Here is a 17,435-nt window from a genome sequence, read left to right on the forward strand (position 1 = left end):
TTTCCATCTGACTAACTGCTGCGGGATCCCCCCCTTTTCAATCATAGCGGGAAAGCCACGGACGGCCTCTGGCTTCCGTATGAACAGGCCTGGCCCCCGTTATGGGAGATACGCAGACAAGGAACTGTTTCCACTCCTTTTAGACCCACGGGATCTACCCTGTCTGGCATTCTGTCTGTCCCTTCGGGGTTGCTATCCTTTGAAACATGATCATGAATGTGGAGTCGACGCCGCCGGCCTTGAACTTCAACTTATAGCTGATTATGGATGTTGACCCTGACCTGCGTCTGGACTTGACTTGTGGAGGAAGTGGAGAGTCGATGGAGGACAGCTAGAGCTTCGTTCCAGAATAGGGAGGTGGGACAAGGGACAGGGCCTGTGAATGGAGAAGCGCAAAAGGTGAAAGAAGGTGGTTCGCTGTGGACTTCGACTCTGGATTTTGAAACATCTTCCCATACCATCGCCTCTTGACACTACGTATTCGGGCGCAATCGTAATCAGCCCAAGTCTCCCTTCGCTTGTATCAATCATCGACCGCGACGAACATGGGTTGTCGAAGTGTTGCGTTATTTCTTTGACTTTGAGGTGGTCAGTGGCGACTTCGAATCAATCAGAAGATCTGCAAGTCAACGTAATGCTGCCTTGGAAAACATTGTCGCTTACCTGTCTTGAACAGACACGCAAAGAAACCCGACCAGGAGTCCAGGACCCTGTCCAATCAGCTCTCGTTCGGAGGTCGCCTTCACTTCCTGCCAATCTCCCTAAAGCTCTGAGCAGGATTAGGCCCATCGGCAGCCTCGACCTCGACGCCATTCAAAGCGAGTTGTTCGATCCGCGCCAGGCTTGACCACATGGTTGCTGAGTCCGTCTCCAAGCGGAGGTCGGTCTTCTGCATTTGCAAGCACATTCCGTGACGGTGTTGAACATGTACGCGCTGTATCCCGAGTTTGCACGTCGACAGTTCGTGTCGACGTTCATTCACGATCACACGGCAAGTCTCCATCACGCCAGATTCCTCCCAATCACTGACAAAGACCTCGACTTCCCATTAGCTCCCTGTCGCATCGTCGCCGCGGCAGGCTGCGATGGGTGATGAAAACTCGCAGGCTCCTAAATTCCAACGGGAGGCCATGATCGTGGTCCTGCATTCGGCAATGATCGTGGTAGTCTTTCCCTGGATGCAATAGGAGGTGAAGGTGCCCAGACCCTTGATCGAGTTTGTTTGGCTGCCGAGCGATCCGGGCACGATTCGGTCGGTCGGTCGGAATACACAAGCAATTCGTCCTCACACCACCGGGTCCATAGAGGCCGGGGGGCCGACACGTCGATGCGCGTCTTCAATGCTGTCTCGCGCGGGCTTGATTCTTTGTTGTTGTTGTTGTTGTTGTTGTTCTATTTTCCGACGTCAGAGCTAGGCTCGGATCGCTCCCTAGGGCATGCGGGCTTGATTCGAGAGATGTCGAAGACGCGGGCACCAAGGTCGACTGGTGGCCGGGGCAGACCTGCCGACGTAGGCAACCGAGTGGAGTGCGCAGGACGCCAACCTCCTGTCTCGTGCGGACGGCAAGTCGGGCAACTAGGGAATCAAGTCAGAGAGGGCGACAGGATTGAACGAGTTGGATGGAATGCTGCGCGCTGACAATGATGGTGGCGGGGGGCCCGCAAGAGATCCGAAGGAGATGTGGGTGGGAGAACGACGGGATGCGGGGCGTAGGCAGAACGAAAGCTTGCGGAGGAAATCATCTGTGTGACTTGGCAGCCGCTCTCGCTGGCGTAAGAAGTAATGATGATTGGCCGCAGACCACTGCTCGCTGTGTTATGGGCTGTGATGGTGCTTCCTGAAATCAGGTGTCTGTTCGTGATGTTTCGTGCCGGGAATAATTTGCGAGCATGTTCCGAGCCTGGCGTGGTGAATTAGCCAATGATTCGGTCGACATTCTGCAGTTGTTCGTACCACGGCCTCGAGGTGTGGAGCCCCAACCAAATCGGGAGCTGACGCCTTCTGCAAGCCACGTCGGCAGGGGAGTGTGTGGTTCCTGCGATGGTTTTTTTAAGGCTTCCAAATGCAGCAGGAAGGTATGCGTTCGTAAATGCTTTCTGACTTTTGTCAAGCGGTGCCGTGGATGGCAGGTGAGATGATTGATCCGATGAGGTTGGCTGGCCCTGGAGCAAGCTTGTCTGGCTGGATGGCCTCACCGAAAAGGCTCCACCTCTTTGCCAGCGACGAAAGTGGATCCCTCCACACACCTCACCGAGGTGACCAGGCGGGTCGCCCAGTGTGAGTCGCACATACGGTGCACTTGAGCAGACCACTGAAGATCGTCGTCCCACTAGATTAATCCATCCTCACACGCCTTGCCCGACGGGATGCATCGACAACATTTTTGAAGTGTCCGCTGTGCAATATTCCAGCCTGCATCGAGATAGCGCAGCACATCGTGGCTTGGCTGGACACCTGCCGGGCAGCAACGCAAGTGACAAGGGAGTCGCATCGCAGTGGCTGACTGGATGACCTACCTGGCCGCACTGCGACATCTGCGTCAATGTTGTCGCGTGTGGTATCGACGTCGGTAGAAAACGGGGGCAGTACAAATCCAAGACGCCATTGAATGAGGTAGCCTGAAAGTCCGGAAGTACCAGATTGGTGACAAATGTCATCAAACGCGACGAGCCATTTCAAAGGACCCCAGGTCCATGACGCAATGGCTCTGGGTGGTGACGACAAGGTTGTGGGAGATCTCCAGCAAACGTGAAGAACATTCATCACAGCTTCCCAAAAAGCGCAAAAAGACATACAACACCGGGCATTCGCCGGTCGTCACCGACCCGACTACTACTCCAGCCCTCACTGGCTTATCTATGGGAGAGCGGACGGGATCCCGAGTTCTCCAGTGGGTATGGTCGTATGTGCTTGAATACTACTACCCGGCTCACTATATCCGGAGGCATACTGTGTCCTGGGGATGTGACGAGACAGGCATCACGGAGCCTAAGAAAAGCAACGACACTGGCCCGTTGCTTCTCTGCCTGACTGGGAGACATTATGTGGGAGCCGCAGCGGTCACGCTGGCGTTGAGCAGCAACATGGCGGTTTGGCATCCAGCGCATCGTCTGGTGCATTGACGCAGGCCTGCACCATATCTTGCGCCATGTTGGGAATCCCAGAGGTGACGACCCCTAAGGCCCTCGGTCTCGCTCAAAGGAAATGGAGACGATGGATGACCGCCGCGGCAACCGACAGAGTAGAACAGGGTGCCTACCGCGCATCATTCCCGTGCGGCTGCCTGCAGAGACCGCCAAGGGTTGTGCTTCTGGTGGCCAGTCCGCTTCCATCATGTCGACGTTTCGGTTCCAGGCTTGCACTTTCCGCTGGTGCACTACCCTTTGACTGGCCTGCTCTTATAATACCGGCGGTATCCTAAGGGTGAATCGTCTCTCTGATTGGCCTGCCCTTACGATACCGACGGTATCCTAAGGTGATTGGACTGCCCTTACGATACCAGCGGTATCCTAAGGCTGGCCAGTCACATCACTGGTATCAGTGGACCAGACCACTATGTGAATGAATGGCTGTGGTTCTGGAGACCTTGATGTCGCACACCTTGATGTCGGAGACCTTGACAGCTGCTTCTCGGGGAGAGGTTGAGGACGGGAAGTTGGGGAAGGGCGGAGACGGCAGCTTTTTCCCGGATGGCCAGGTGCATGTGCATGGGCCACCCCTGTGCGGTTAGTGGGTACCTCCCGATTTCAGCGCTAAAATCGGGAGGTACCTTCTGTAGATACAGCGATGTGCAATAGATCCCTCCCGATTTTGGCGCTGATATCGGGAGGAATCTCATGATGCCTATTTACCTTACCTACCTTAACCAGAGAGGTGTCTCGGTAAGTACCTAGACCAGACCAGCACGTTGACACGATGGTCTGCACAATGTCCGATTGGTAGGTGGTTCGCGAAAGCTGTGCAGCGAAGAACACTGCGTCAATCTTTGGTCCCGCATTGGCTCGCCGTCAAGGCCAATTCCTAGAAACCGTCGATCTGGACACATCCACCAACACCACCTCCGACCAGTATGCGACAGTATTCTAGTACCTAAGGCCTCATCATCTCATTTCGCTTCTCATTTTCCCAAGTGTCCGCCCAATCATGGTACTCTGGCCCGTCGAAAGTTTCATCTGAGCTAAAGACGCTTCGGCTCCGACGTGGACCAGATAGCTGTGGCACATGAAAGAAAGCTGCTCACCAAGGTAGCACACCAGACTAGCACACCAGACTCACGTGATGCAAGAGCCGGAACGGTGCTCGTCATCACCAGCTGAGGACAGTCCGTGCATCCTTCCAATCTCAGACCATTCACACCAACCTTCACAGCTAAGGTTTGACTTTCAGTCATCATCTTTGCCGAGGGCTTCACAGAGGCTCTCCCAACGGGATTCGCTTGTTTCATCCCATAATCAAGAAGGATTTATTCGCTGAAACTCAAACGACTGCGACTCTGGTTCATCAACCCCGCCCATCATTCATTCACCACGCAGCCTCTCAAGATGCCTCAAACGCGAAGTTCGAAAAAGGCACCGACGGCGCCGAAACTACGTGCCATTCGACCGAACATCCAAACACGGCCTGGGCAGAACGGCACCGATAATTTGCGGAAAACTCAAGAGACAGGTATGCTTCATGCGGGTCATCTTCATACTAGATGTGCGTCATGAGCGGCAAAGCGCTAACGGATACCTTTGTGATTCAAGACTCCCTTGAGGTTGATAACGAAGAGAAAAATTTGGAAAACGAGCTTGAAAACTTTCGCATAATTCTTCGCGACCATCTCGCAGCAGGAGAAGATGTTGTAGCCAAATGGGAGGCGATATGTAGCAGGTTTGCTCGATTCGCATCCGTAGATTCCTTGCTTGACAGACTCTCCCGTGACGACCAAGAGAGCCTTCATTATATCAGGGAGCAAGGACGGCGGATTCGGTCGAAGAAGGCATTGATCCTGCGAGAGTGGAATTGGAGCGAGGATGACTTGGTCGAAACCTTTCCGGATGTCGACAGCCGTGCATTTTGGGAAGAGCTAGCCAAGCTGGTTCGCCAGTCCACCCCGGAGCAGGCTTTCCCGATTTTACGGCGCTACCAAGGGGAACGGCAGGTTGGAGTACGCGGTTCCAATCGAAGTGTGATGTGGAAGCCGTGGGAAGTCAAGAGGGCGTTGGAACATCTCAAGAACCAGGCCAAGGATCGGCATCTTTCGGAAGATCAATCAGAACGACGCCAAGATAGCAAGTCTCCTGCAGATGGCCGTTTGCAACTGTCACGGGACAACAGAGCCACCCACGAGTCAGTCTCAAGCGAGGAGATATCCAGTCCAACGCCAACGCCAGACACCAGCGGGAGTAATCCACGACGAGAGACTGCGTCGCAGCGACGAAATTCGCCAGACGAATCGGAACCATCGTCAGACAATGCCGTTGAAGAAGTTAAGGCCACCGGGAAACTTACTTCTATCGCAAAAGCTTCATTGCGAGTTGAGAGACGGCTGTCTAGGGAAGGTGCAAGCTCCACCGCATCAAAACCTGCTGCTCCTGTCCCGACAAGGCGCACGGCAGGAAATCTCACCAAGGACGACGATGGAACAGCAGGGCCCCATGACGTTACAGAATTGGAACATGACATCAAACTTCAACTCGAGAATAATGTCACTGACCCAACTTCGTCCAGAGGGCAAACTCGCAAGAGGCTACCCGAGGACCAGGTCTCCGACGTTGGGCGAGGGAGCTCATCCACACATGATCTCCCAGTAAGGGGTTCCGACTCTACCCCGTCAAAGAAAGCGAGAACAAGCAACGAGACGTCGCGAGGCTTGAAAAGTCCCTTTACGCCGTCTCTGCCACCAAAGACAACAGCCGTGACGGGTCTCCCAACCCCCGACTCGACCGGGGCGAAGCCTTCCATCATACTAAGGAAAAGGTCAGTTTTATCGTCAAATACCGGAGACGAGCGACCGGATGTTGCGGAAAGGGGGTTGGATGATGCATTGGAAAGTGTCAACTTCGAAATCCCCCAGAACTTCCATGCGAGACTCGCCCCTGGAGCGGAGTTGGACGATGGTGTCATCACAACCTGTTTGGATGTGTTCTCTAGCACCACGGGCTTAGGTTGCTCCATCATCAACCCTCACCTTTTCAAGGCTGGCAGCACGACGAGATATGCAAGCGTGCAAGTGGCCATCGCAAGGAGCGAGACAACCAAGATTCTCGTCCCTCTCCACCTTCCGGACAGCCACCATTGGGTTCTATGCTGCGTTTTGAAGAATGAGAAGGAGATCCAAGTCTACGACTCCCTCGCCGGGGACAACGATGAAGTACACCACCTACTTTATGCGCTGCAAAACCTCTACTTCGAGGATTACCGCATCACTCCTCGCCCGTGCTACCAGCAGATAAATGGATACGACTGCGGCATATGCCTGTTAGTGAACGCTGTCCATGTCATGGCCGACCTTAATCCGCCTACCGAAGTCAACACAAACGTGTGGAGGAATTGTTTCAGGGCACTCGGTGACTCGACAGCCGTTCCAAGCCTCTTGCCCGGGATCCCGTATTCCAGAGAAAGCTTCAAGATCCATCTCGAGTTCAGCAGTGGCAGCTTCACTATCGATGAACTCAATGCTCTTTGGACTGAGAAACAAAATCAATTCAAAGCCGCAGTTGAGGAGCACCAAGCCAAAGTGAGAAGACTCACGCCAGAGGCTCAGCAAGTTCTCGAGATACTGGAAAAGGCATTCACAAAGCTTACGGAAGACGAACAGAAGAGGCTCTTGGAGCAGTGGGATCGTGAAAGTCGTCAAGAAGACGACGGTGGCGGATGGATGCATGGCCAGGGCCGCGCAGAAAGAAGGCACCTTCGGCGGGCAAAACAGAGGGTCTTGAACGCCCTGCCACGCTTGGAGCACGCTGTGAGATACTTGCAGGCTCAGCTTGACCATCTGACTGTGAGCAAGAAGGAACTAGATGGGTTGAAGTTGAGCTTGGATGCTTGACCCATGGAGGAATTTGCATGGTCAATGGCTTGTAGAATGATCACTGGCAACATATGAGATTCGACGACAGTCGAGTGCAGACCATTTGATTTTGTTCTCCTTTGCCACGGCATCTCTCCCGTCCCCAGGGCATGCAGGACAAGTGTTGTATGGGTATCCAAGTAATGGCAACAGTCCCTAATTTGACAGGGCTTTGCGCATCTTCGCTTTCATTTGAGCTATTTGGGCCGCAACTTTCTCATTAATATATCCATTTATAGTTTCCGCCATGTTCTCTTCAAGCCATTTACTCATATGCTCTTTCATCGCGTCACCCAAGTTATCCTTCACCCAGTCCTCCATCTCGTCACACAGGTCTGGCATCTGCTTCCCGAGCTTCTCGCATTCTTCGTCGAGCTCGCCGGTGTGAATGAGGAGAGACTCGACAGTCTCCTCGGTCTCGGTTTGACGGTTCTCAAGATCACCGCAGTTGTCCTCTACCTCATCGTGCCGTCCCTCAAGCTCCTTGTTCCGCCTCCGAAGTTCTTCGACATCCTCTTGCAGCCGTTGGATTTGCTGACGTTGCTGTTCGAGTAGAACCGCCAACCTGCCCTGGACACATTCCGCATCTGCGAATTGAGATTCCGACCTTTCTTCGGGACGTTGGGCGATTGCTGTAGTTGCGTGAACGCTGGCGAATGAACGCTGGAAATGCGCCCTTTTCGAAGATGGGTGCAAGTCGATCTCTTCGCTCCCGCAGTGTAGCACTCGTTTAGAAGTCTGCAGCCTTCGGTGCTGCCTTTCGCTGCCGCCGTACTCAGGCAGAGCGTCGTCATCGCGGGCACTTTTGACGAAGGCAGCTGCCGCGGCAGCGGTCATGCTGGCCCTCGGCTGCGGTCCCTCAACCACGCATTCGTCATACTGCGGAGGTGAATCTTGGTGACGCGGAACAGTATCGAAGGGAACTGTGGAAGCACACGATTCGGTCGAGGGTGTCGCAGATCTGTTGCGTTCACCATCTCTCAGAGGGACAGCATTTTGGTCCTCCTCTGGTGTGAACACAACGCCACCTTTGCCACTGTACAGCCTGCGCAGATCCACCATACGCTCGTATGACTGACGCTGGGTTGCCGTCAGATTCGCAAACTGCCGCACAGCCTGGACAAATGTCTCAAACTTCATCATCGGCAAGACATTGTGCGGCATGTAGATGGAGAACGTCGGAACCGTCGCGAGCGAGGCAGTGGAGCGAAAGGCATGCCACGCGGGGCTGTCGGAGGCCTCGTCGCGTGCGAAACCGGTCGGCACGATGAGCTGGGCATAGAGGCCGCTGTGCAGGTGGAACTGGAGGCGAGTCAACAGGCGCTTGCCGCCCAGTCGCTGGCGGACGCGTTCGAGGTGTGATGGGCTTCGGTCATTTGCGTCGCTCGTGTCGCAAGTCGTGTTTTGCAGCGAAGCGATACGGTCGGGTGTGATTTGCAGATAAATGGTGGTTTTGATGGAGGCACTGTCGGTGATGGATGTACTGAGACGGAAGAGGGCTGAAGCTGACGACTGATACACGGCGTTGAGTTTGAAGGGCTGGTCAATGAATTCGGGCTGTCCTCCGTCTTGGTCTTCACGCACCGCAAAGACAGTGTGGACAGATCGTGCGTCTTCGGCGGACGACATCTCGTAATCGCTTGGATTCAATCTGCTATATGTGCACAACGTAGCGGACAGGAACCAGCTGGGTGAATACTTACCGTGGTCATGTCATAGGCCTCTCTCCCTTTCGCCGCAAGTCCTTCGCAGGGTTTTCAGGAGCAGAGGGTTCCAGCGTGACGCCGACCCTGCCCAGGGCACATTGGGGGCTCTTGCGCAAGCAGTAGAATGACCGGAGCGACGGTTGACAAGATCCAGGCGTGAAGCTGCGAAGTTCACGGGGTGGATGGGTTCCGTCGGGATTCCGGTCCTACTCGGACAAAGAGTCAAGCAAGCAGCCGGGGGCAGTCGAATGGTTGGGACAGCTGGAACAGGTCTGCTCAATGAAAGCGCCGGCACGAGAGACGAGGGCGGGGATTGAAATGACGCTGGTGTGGATGGGGTTTAAGATGGAGATGATGGTACGAAGCGACACCACGTGAATACGTGATGGAGCGGAGAAAGTTGGGACGGACCGCCTCACGCGTGGCTGGGTGGCTGGGCAATTTCGGCTCGGCGAGATATTGTTCCGCGGCCAGACCCCCTCGCGGGCATACATGATTGGTTAGATTGGCTCTATTCTGAGTCAGCATGAGATGGTCTGTGCATCGGGATAACACCGGCTTGCAGACCGCTTCCGGGAAAAGTCTGTGTCGTCTTACGTTGGATCCCGGAGAAGAGGGTCCCACTTTGGCCACGGAACTCCGGAGTAGGCTGGGTGTTGGAGGCGTGAGAGGGATGTCGCCACGACAACCTGCACGTTCGAGGTCCTGAATTTTCAAAATATGAGTGCACCTTGTACTTCGAAATAGTCAGCCGGATCTCGTGCACCCAATGCATTACGCTTCCGTGTGCCTACCTCCGTCTTTCTGCCATGTCAAGACGTATGTGATGGTGGATTCGCGGTCGCGGGTCTTTTACCGGTCTGCAAGCCAAGTGGTGCGACAAAGCTCAGGTAGATCCAGACAGTACTGGTTGAATATGCTTTAGACAACTTACTCTGGGCTATCAGCCCGGTTTGCAGCCTTTTAGGTAGTTCGGAGAAAACGCCTGCTGCAGAAGGCAATGCGGGCGATCTCGTCGCAGCCATGGAGCGGGGCGGAGCTTGGTGGGCCCACCCCGGTCGCCCAAGTCCGAAGCCCGGAATCAGCGCTGAATACCACCGGCCCTCCTTATCCCCCATGTCGCGAGCTGGTAATTTTCACAACCATAATCTCGACCTCATCAAAGCGTCGCAAAGAAACTGCACACATTCGTAAGAATCGTCGGCTCATTGCTCTGTAGCTATTTCTATGAATCGTGTCTTTCCTCGCAGCCGCACTGCGCCGGTCCTTGTGCAAGGGTTGGCTTCAAAATTGGTGTTAAATGATGTGTATTATTAACACAGCAATCCGACTGGTCGGTTGATTGAGATCATCGGCGATACAAGTCATAGAAAGCTGTCCCCTCGATTCAATGTGGTCACCCGCATCCTCGGCACCATTCTAGAACAGTAGCCCAACAGTCTCTTCAGCGACAGCATTCCGTGACTCAGAGAAGGACGGTAAGACCAGCCTAATCCCAGCGCAAGGATTATTTCTTAATATTTGCCTACGCATGACCAGGCTTCTCTTCCAGAAGCCATGATAAAGACCAAGGCCCATGTTGCCCTCCCACACGCTTCATCTCGCTGAGGTCGCCGCTCGGGTAAGGCTTGTAAGAAGAAAATCGTCTCCGTTACCTGTCATCCGAATGACACTCACGGTCGTTCTATGTTCTAAGCCGGAAATTCACGATTCACGGCCCTCCGCCCATCCAGGACTTTGCACTCTTCGAGACTTCGGCCCCGATTCCTGTATCAAGACACTTAGTTTTTGCACCTAATAGGGGCCTCCCTGGTGCCTTTCCTCGCCGCAAGATATTCAGAGGTGAGTTCAACGAGAAAGGAAAGTTCCAGTGGTATAGCTACTGGAGCTTTACTTCGGAATCAACTCGGACATGTCTCGCAGTACGCAGGCCGCCATAGGTGGATTACGCGACGTCCTCAACACTCTCAGCAAGGTTAGCGCCAGTCTTCGGTGGATGGCAACGAGTTGATGGACAGAGCTGGAATCAAACAACTGGGCATTGCCGTTGAACTAGTGTCGGTGGAGATTGAAAGTAGATGCAAGTCTTCGCATTGGGCAACGTGCCACTGGAATTTGCAACGTTTCATGTAGTCACAAACGCACGCCAGCGGTACGAATCAATTCATGGGTATGCGGTCACTAAATCTCAAGTATTGGCGCTTGGAAAACCCTTTCCAAGCTCATGAACCATCTTCAAAGATACAATTACAACAGAGAGTCCGTCTTCCAAGACTGCCAAGGTTTATGAAAACTTTTCGAAACCTTGGCTTGTGGTATATGAGGCCTGGAGCATTTGCGGAAGCCACTTGCTGATAATCAGAAGATGAACCAGCCAGTAAGTACCCGGGAACGTTCGTGAAGCGGACTATCAACCCTGGAGCCTGATATCCCTTTATTAATCGATATTTCTAACCCACAAATTCCGTCGTCTTCCCCGAACTTCATAAAGTAGAGCGGCTAAGGCTAACATTATCAGATATCCATTCAGCACGCGTCGGGGCCTCTTGAACTTGAGCTATGGGACATGTCTACGGCTAGAACACACTACCTATGAAAAGCTCCGGAACGCTCGAGATTGGAAACTTCTAAGTTCTTAATCCCAAATCATAATTTCTCGGGCGACGTAGGCGTAACACTCATCAGAGGTCAACTCTACCGTATGAATTCAGATTGCAAGCTCCTTTCTATCACTTTCATATACTCTCACCTCCTGGGAGATCAGCGACCGGAAATGGTGCCGTGGCCTGTCCACCATGAGGACCCTACCTTTCCTGGCCAGAGCGGAATCATTGAACCTCGCGCTCAGGAAGCAAGACAAACCCATTGAAGTCTGAGAATCCGAGGAAGCATTGAGAGCGACTAAGGATCTCACAGACTGTTCATGTCTTCAATCTTGTCAAACATCTGGATTCTACACCTGCAAGACTTGTGAAGTCTTCGACCTTGACTTCGGTAAATACCACGGCTAAAATTCTTCAAGGACTTTGGTGCTACGATAAAACAAATGCGGCATGTACTTAGTGCAAAAGCAGCAAACAGTAGCAACAGTACCAAAACTATCTCATAGAACGTTCAGTCCTTATATTCCGTCCGTTCTGTACCTCAGTGATACAACACAACCAACAGTAGAGACGTCCCTCTCCTCGACGCAAATAGAAACAAATGCGAAGAGCTCTCCCACGGCGAATACACAAAGCGGGAAGCTATTGTGGCTTATGGACGGCTTGGAGCATGACTTCAAGACTGGCCACAGTGTTACTCACGCCATCGGCAATACCGACTGAGATCATGGTCAGATTACCATGACCATCACTCTGCGTTCGGCTTTTACAGAAGCTTTTTGCTGGCTTGGTAACAATTTTGCCTGATTAGTGTTGTCCATATCATTCAAGGCTACTAGGCTGTACTTATTCGTCTCTTCGGCCAGCCACCCCGAAAGTGAGGCTTCAACTCGGAGCGGCGGGAAGCAACACAAAGACCCCTGCGCTTCCGTCCGTGCCAGTTCATACCAGATCGAAAATCGTTCGAAAGACTCTGCACCGGAGCCAAACAGCATGTGAAGCCATCAATCACAGCTGCAGGGAACAAACAAATACGTTCAAGTTATATCGGATGGAAAGGGCAGATCCCATGTTAGGTGTATGGCCAACAGCGGCTCAATCATTCACCAGCCACTGTCCCGAATTCTAAAACTTCCTACTGGCGTTACACCTGATCTACCGACTGAGAACTTCGAGGCCTCAGAAAGCTTCTTTGAGCAGTAGCCCATCCTGAACTTACCTCAAACGACGTCTGGTCATTTCTTAGCGCTCGTTAACTATCAGGCAACTACGACAAGGGGATAAGGCCGTGACTCATGCTTCTGCGTCCTCAAGAGCAGAATCAGCTGCCTATGAGCATCGACTCTATATCGGACGATTCTCCTGAAGGGTGGCATCAGATTGATCAAATTATACTAGAGAAACATTATCTAGAAGAAAGCCCGAGGAGCGATCGAGGGAACATCCGAGAATCGATGATGAGCCCGCAATGAAAGAACAAATGACAATTTCGTTAGAAAATCATTTCCAACGTCCAAAAGGGGCCTCATGCCAGAATTGCGGTGCGATTGCGTGTGACTCAAAGCTGATCAACACATCAACTCGCTGGAAATGCAATAGGATGAAAAGGCTACGAACTTATTTCTTTGGGATTAAACCAGCTGCCAGTTTAGATGATGAGGGTCTAATACGTGCAGGAATGAAGGGTTTTCGCATCTTGAATTGCATGTATATCGATGATAAACACAGAGAATGGATAGGGGACAACATTTCAGCAGACAACATTATCCAATCGACGAAGGGTGCGGATAACGAAGTATAAAGCCACAAATCCACAATACCCGAGACGAAGGAAACTGTCTTTGAACACCGCACACATCATCAATCCCTGAAAGCATTCGCCAAAGCTATCTGAAGCTGGTGTTATCTATGTGATCCCTTTCTTGGGGCCTTATAAACAACATAACAAGCCCAGAGGGAGTTGCAGAGCCTCCTCAACACCGTGGAGAGGAAAGTTTTCGAGGCAAGCATGCACACTGCGGACACCGATCGCCCTAGGGTTCGCTCCAACATTTCTGGACTCGCAGGCAACAACACTTTTGTCTCCCGACGGCGATGGCATTGAATTTCTGGGAGACCATTTAAACCTCATTCTAAGAATGAAGACAGATTTCTCTACGGGCAAAGCTTCCCACGGGACGCTCTGCTAGTATCAGTGCTCGATTGGAGATATGAAACCTAGATCCGAGGCCGGAGTTGGTGGTAGTCGTCCGGACGAGTGACAAAACATCAACCTGGACACTTAAAAGAGCTCGTCTTCCGTACAGCATTTTCAGTTTGAAGATACGATCAAGATCCGCTGAGATCCACGGGCTCAAGTCTCACAATGTGCTTGATCCGCGCATGACTTCGATCTGTTGTCAATTCCACAATTGCGTGACGCTCGGCAGCACAATCTTGCTGCCTACACGTGCCGTCGACTTCGAACCCCCTGGTGATATTCAGATGCCGCGCTTGTATGTCACGTCGGTCCCAAAAGACATGAGCATGAGATACCTGACGCTCCAGTAATTGTTGGGGATCAGGTTACCAAACTGTACTGACCACGTCGCACCTCAAAGAGTTTGCGGCCCCTCTATTTGGTCTCCAGAGCATGCCAGAGGCCCTGCGTGACGCGATCTTGACATGTTGACCCCTTGATGTGCGTTTCTTGTGGATCAACTCTCTTCGCATCACACAAAAGGGCGATGGCGGTGTGGACTGGAAGCTCAAGGGGCCATAAATATGCAGGGTTTATGAGAATTCAACACCTTGGCTGCGCTCTCATCGCCAAGCGTGCGCCCAGAATGCCTTGCCGTCCACGATACACTCTCTTTAGTGACACTGGTGCTTTCCATTGGAGATTACACACGTTTCATGGTTCACGCACATTGAAGTGAGGCGGCCGGCGCATTCATCACGCACAAGAACTATAATCTTAACTTAAGGGCTTAGGTATGTCAAGATCGTACGCTCAGTCATCGCCTGGTAGGCTTTTTCTCTGCAGGTAACCCTTGGTACTGTGACCACTTGAGGGCTACTGATCGATTTCCTCGCGAAATCAACCCAAATTCTGTTCAGCCGTTGACCCTATGACAAAGCATCTTCTCAAGCAGGCAAGTAAGCCGCCTCGACAGGTTGAACGCAACGCCTTTATTTCGGCATGGTAAAACCGACTGTAGGAATATAGCCATTTGCACCTGAACGTGCCGGGCAACAAGCTTATGGCCATTTCAGGAGTAGGCCAGGTCATCCAGAGTGCGACTGGCTTTAAATGATGCTACAGCCTTTGGAAGAGCGGCTTTTGGCAACGGCTTTTGGCATGACATTGGAAATTCTGGAATGAATTTGTCTCAGCTGCTGTGGAAATGTCATAATCCAGGTCGGGACCGTGCTGCTAGTCATCCACGTTCTCCGACTTCAGCTGGAAGTCCATGTATCCAGGAACCAATTACCGTCTCACGCCCACCACCAGCGCATAAACATGGAAGCCGATGTTCAGATCGACTTTGGCTGTATTTCAGGCGCAGCTGCTACTAGCTGCCACATTCACTCAATGGTCCTCTCAAGTTCTTCACATCGAAATTTGAATCCATGGGCATTTGAGACCCAAATATTCAGAGGACCGAGTCTTTGAGCGATTCGTCAATAAAATTGCTTGTGAGATTGGACCCAGAAGTCCTGCAACACAGGAATCAAACTAACATTACGAGTCAAGCGACGACCGAAGTCTTCCTACCACTGGCACTACGAGGACCCGTCCGCAGCGTTGCGCTCATCGAGATTGGTAGCGCTCGGGGCTTGTGGGGATATCCTTGGCCAACAAAGGATAAAATCCGTACACGAGCAAGGTGATGCAAGTTCTGATGGGGGTACGCCTTGCTTTGACCGGACAGGCCTGTTTCCTTGCCCAAAAGTGTCCACGTGCACTAATTCACCATCGCCAGGTAGCAAAGGGCGTAGGATAAGCGCTGGTTCCGCGCTTTTGTTGTTCTTTAAAAGACCCCAGTGTTAGTTAACGTTAGTAACAGGTCTCTCGATGAGAATGCTCTGGTAATCGCCTGGATAGGGGTATTTCGAGGATACTGGGGAGTTTCCAAACATCCACTGGTAACATGAGAGAGAACGCAAAGTGATTGATTACCTAGGTATCACGCCAGGCTCGTATCGTCGAGGAAACTTGGTTAGAGTTATTCGTAGTGGTCCAGCTTCCATCTGGCCTAGTTTTGATTGGCATCGCTGTTGTCAGAATACGTCATCTTTCGTTATCATGAGAGATTGGTGTCTTTCGGGCTCTCCCACGTGAATTACATCCGTTCAATGACGGCGGACAGTGCCAATGAACTTGGAGGCACGAGACAATGAGCTCGCACTCTCCGTGCGGTTGAGAGCCCACTCAAGGCTGGACCTCATGTCATTTAGATCAGGGAGAACCAGATTCGGCGAGATCGCTCGGAATGGGTTATTTGCAAGGCTATCGAAGACATCGCCAATGTCTCGGTCTAGGTGACTCGAAGCGACATATTCCGTACGGGTATTGGATCTTGGAAAGGCTCAGGGGATGCAGTGAAGGAGAGAGACACAGGTGTCGGCCGTGGTGACGTTGAGGTCATTGATCTCCTAGTCACTGGTGATGATGGCATAGTTGATGCTGGTGACGAGAGGGCGGGGGAGGCTAGCAAATATAGTCAGAGACATGACTTCCCACTGGATTGGAAGTCTCGCCTTTTGTGCTACCCGGGCGGACAGGGAGGAAGAGGCTGATGAACGCGCCGACGGAAGGGATGGCAGCCAAGATGTAGAAGACATCTATGGCACCGGCTGCTCGGATTCCTGAGCGTCTAGGTCCTGGATTCATGCTGTTGAAGTTCGAGGAACACTTACAGCAACCCAGATCACACCCGGCGACATGAGATTAAACGTGGTCTGCGGAAACGCTAGATAGAGCATCTTTAGAGACGCGTAATCCGAGGTGCCGGCAAGGATGCCAACAACCGACAGGTGGTAGTAGCATGCAGCCTGAGGAGTCAAAACTTTTCACGAATTCGCCGAGCATGGAAAGAAAGGAATGCTTTGTTGTAGACGAGGCTGAGTGAAGTGGCGGAAGGCGGATACAAATACCACCATCCCAAGGACGTGACAGACCGGCGCCACGTCAGGCGGCTTCCTTAGAGGAAGTCAGTGGGACGAATTGAGCCATTGCGTGAACCATGAGACTTACGTGATGTACGTATATCAGCTACTTGCTGGTTGAAGCGGTGGCTTTGCATCCCTTTTGGCCACGATGAGAGCTGGCTGAACCAAAAGCGTGGGGTTTGATACCGATATCGTCGGACTTGTGGTTGAAGTCGGGAGAATTTGGCGGCAAGAAGGGGGCTCAATGAACCCGAGGGAACAGCAGCGATTCCACGGCGGCAGCAGCGACAACTAAAGTTGTGTCGGAACATGCCAACGGTGTGTCGTCGACAGCGTCGGGATCGTGACCGTGGTGGTTACCTGCTGGTGACTAGCTTCAACCTCCAAGCCGGTCAAAATAGAGTGACTGTCTGCACCAACAACCTCGGGGCCGTGGGGGTGGGTGCTGCGTTGACGGGAAACCGAGGATGCAAGGCGCATGGAGATAATATGATAGTAACGCCTGCAACGGGGCTTCTGAGACTTGCTAATCACGAGCTCTATTGCTCGTTGTGGCCAATTGATAATGAGTTGAGCTGCTCAAAAAAGAAAAGCAGAAGAGAGGAAACATACAACACCGGGCATTCGCCGGTCGTCACCGACCCGACTACTACTCCAGCCCTCACTAGCTTATCTATAGGAGAGCGGACGGGATCCCGAGTTCTCCAGTGGGTATGGTCGTATATGATTGGAACTGGCATTTGCGGTATTGTTAAAGGAAAAGCCCAGACACTGTTTTCGAATGAGCCTCAGCCACCGCGGTGTTAGCGCTGCTTTCCCACGGCATGTACGTAACTCAGCTTGAGATTCGAGTAACACTGCCAGCTTTGCAGTAGAGTGCGCAAACCGAAGATGATGACGAAGGCAGCTGCAGGAAA

At 52.5% G+C, this 17,435-nt stretch overlaps 2 protein-coding genes across 2 annotated transcripts; one reads left to right on the forward strand and one right to left on the reverse strand.

Annotated features, from left to right (window-relative positions):
- Window positions 1-5,640: 5,640 nt before the first annotated feature.
- On the forward strand, window positions 5,641-7,034 carry ULP1 (Ubiquitin-like-specific protease 1; the record flags this gene model as incomplete). The annotated part of the gene is made up of 2 exons (XM_036646953.1): window positions 5,641-5,645; window positions 5,714-7,034. The coding sequence occupies 2 exons, from the start codon at window positions 5,641-5,643 to the stop codon at window positions 7,032-7,034; spliced, it is 1,326 nt and encodes a 441-aa protein (XP_036487842.1).
- A 177-nt stretch (window positions 7,035-7,211) lies between these two features.
- On the reverse strand, window positions 7,212-8,684 carry CGCS363_v015105 (uncharacterized protein; the record flags this gene model as incomplete). The annotated part of the gene is made up of 1 exon (XM_036646954.1): window positions 7,212-8,684. The coding sequence occupies one exon, from the start codon at window positions 8,682-8,684 to the stop codon at window positions 7,212-7,214; it is 1,473 nt and encodes a 490-aa protein (XP_036487841.1).
- Between the last annotated feature and the right edge of the window lie 8,751 nt (window positions 8,685-17,435).

The sequence above is a fragment of the Colletotrichum siamense genome (assembly GCF_013390195.1).
Source record: "Colletotrichum siamense strain Cg363 chromosome Unknown KSG_Cg363_contig16, whole genome shotgun sequence".
Lineage (NCBI taxonomy): Eukaryota > Fungi > Ascomycota > Sordariomycetes > Glomerellales > Glomerellaceae > Colletotrichum > Colletotrichum siamense.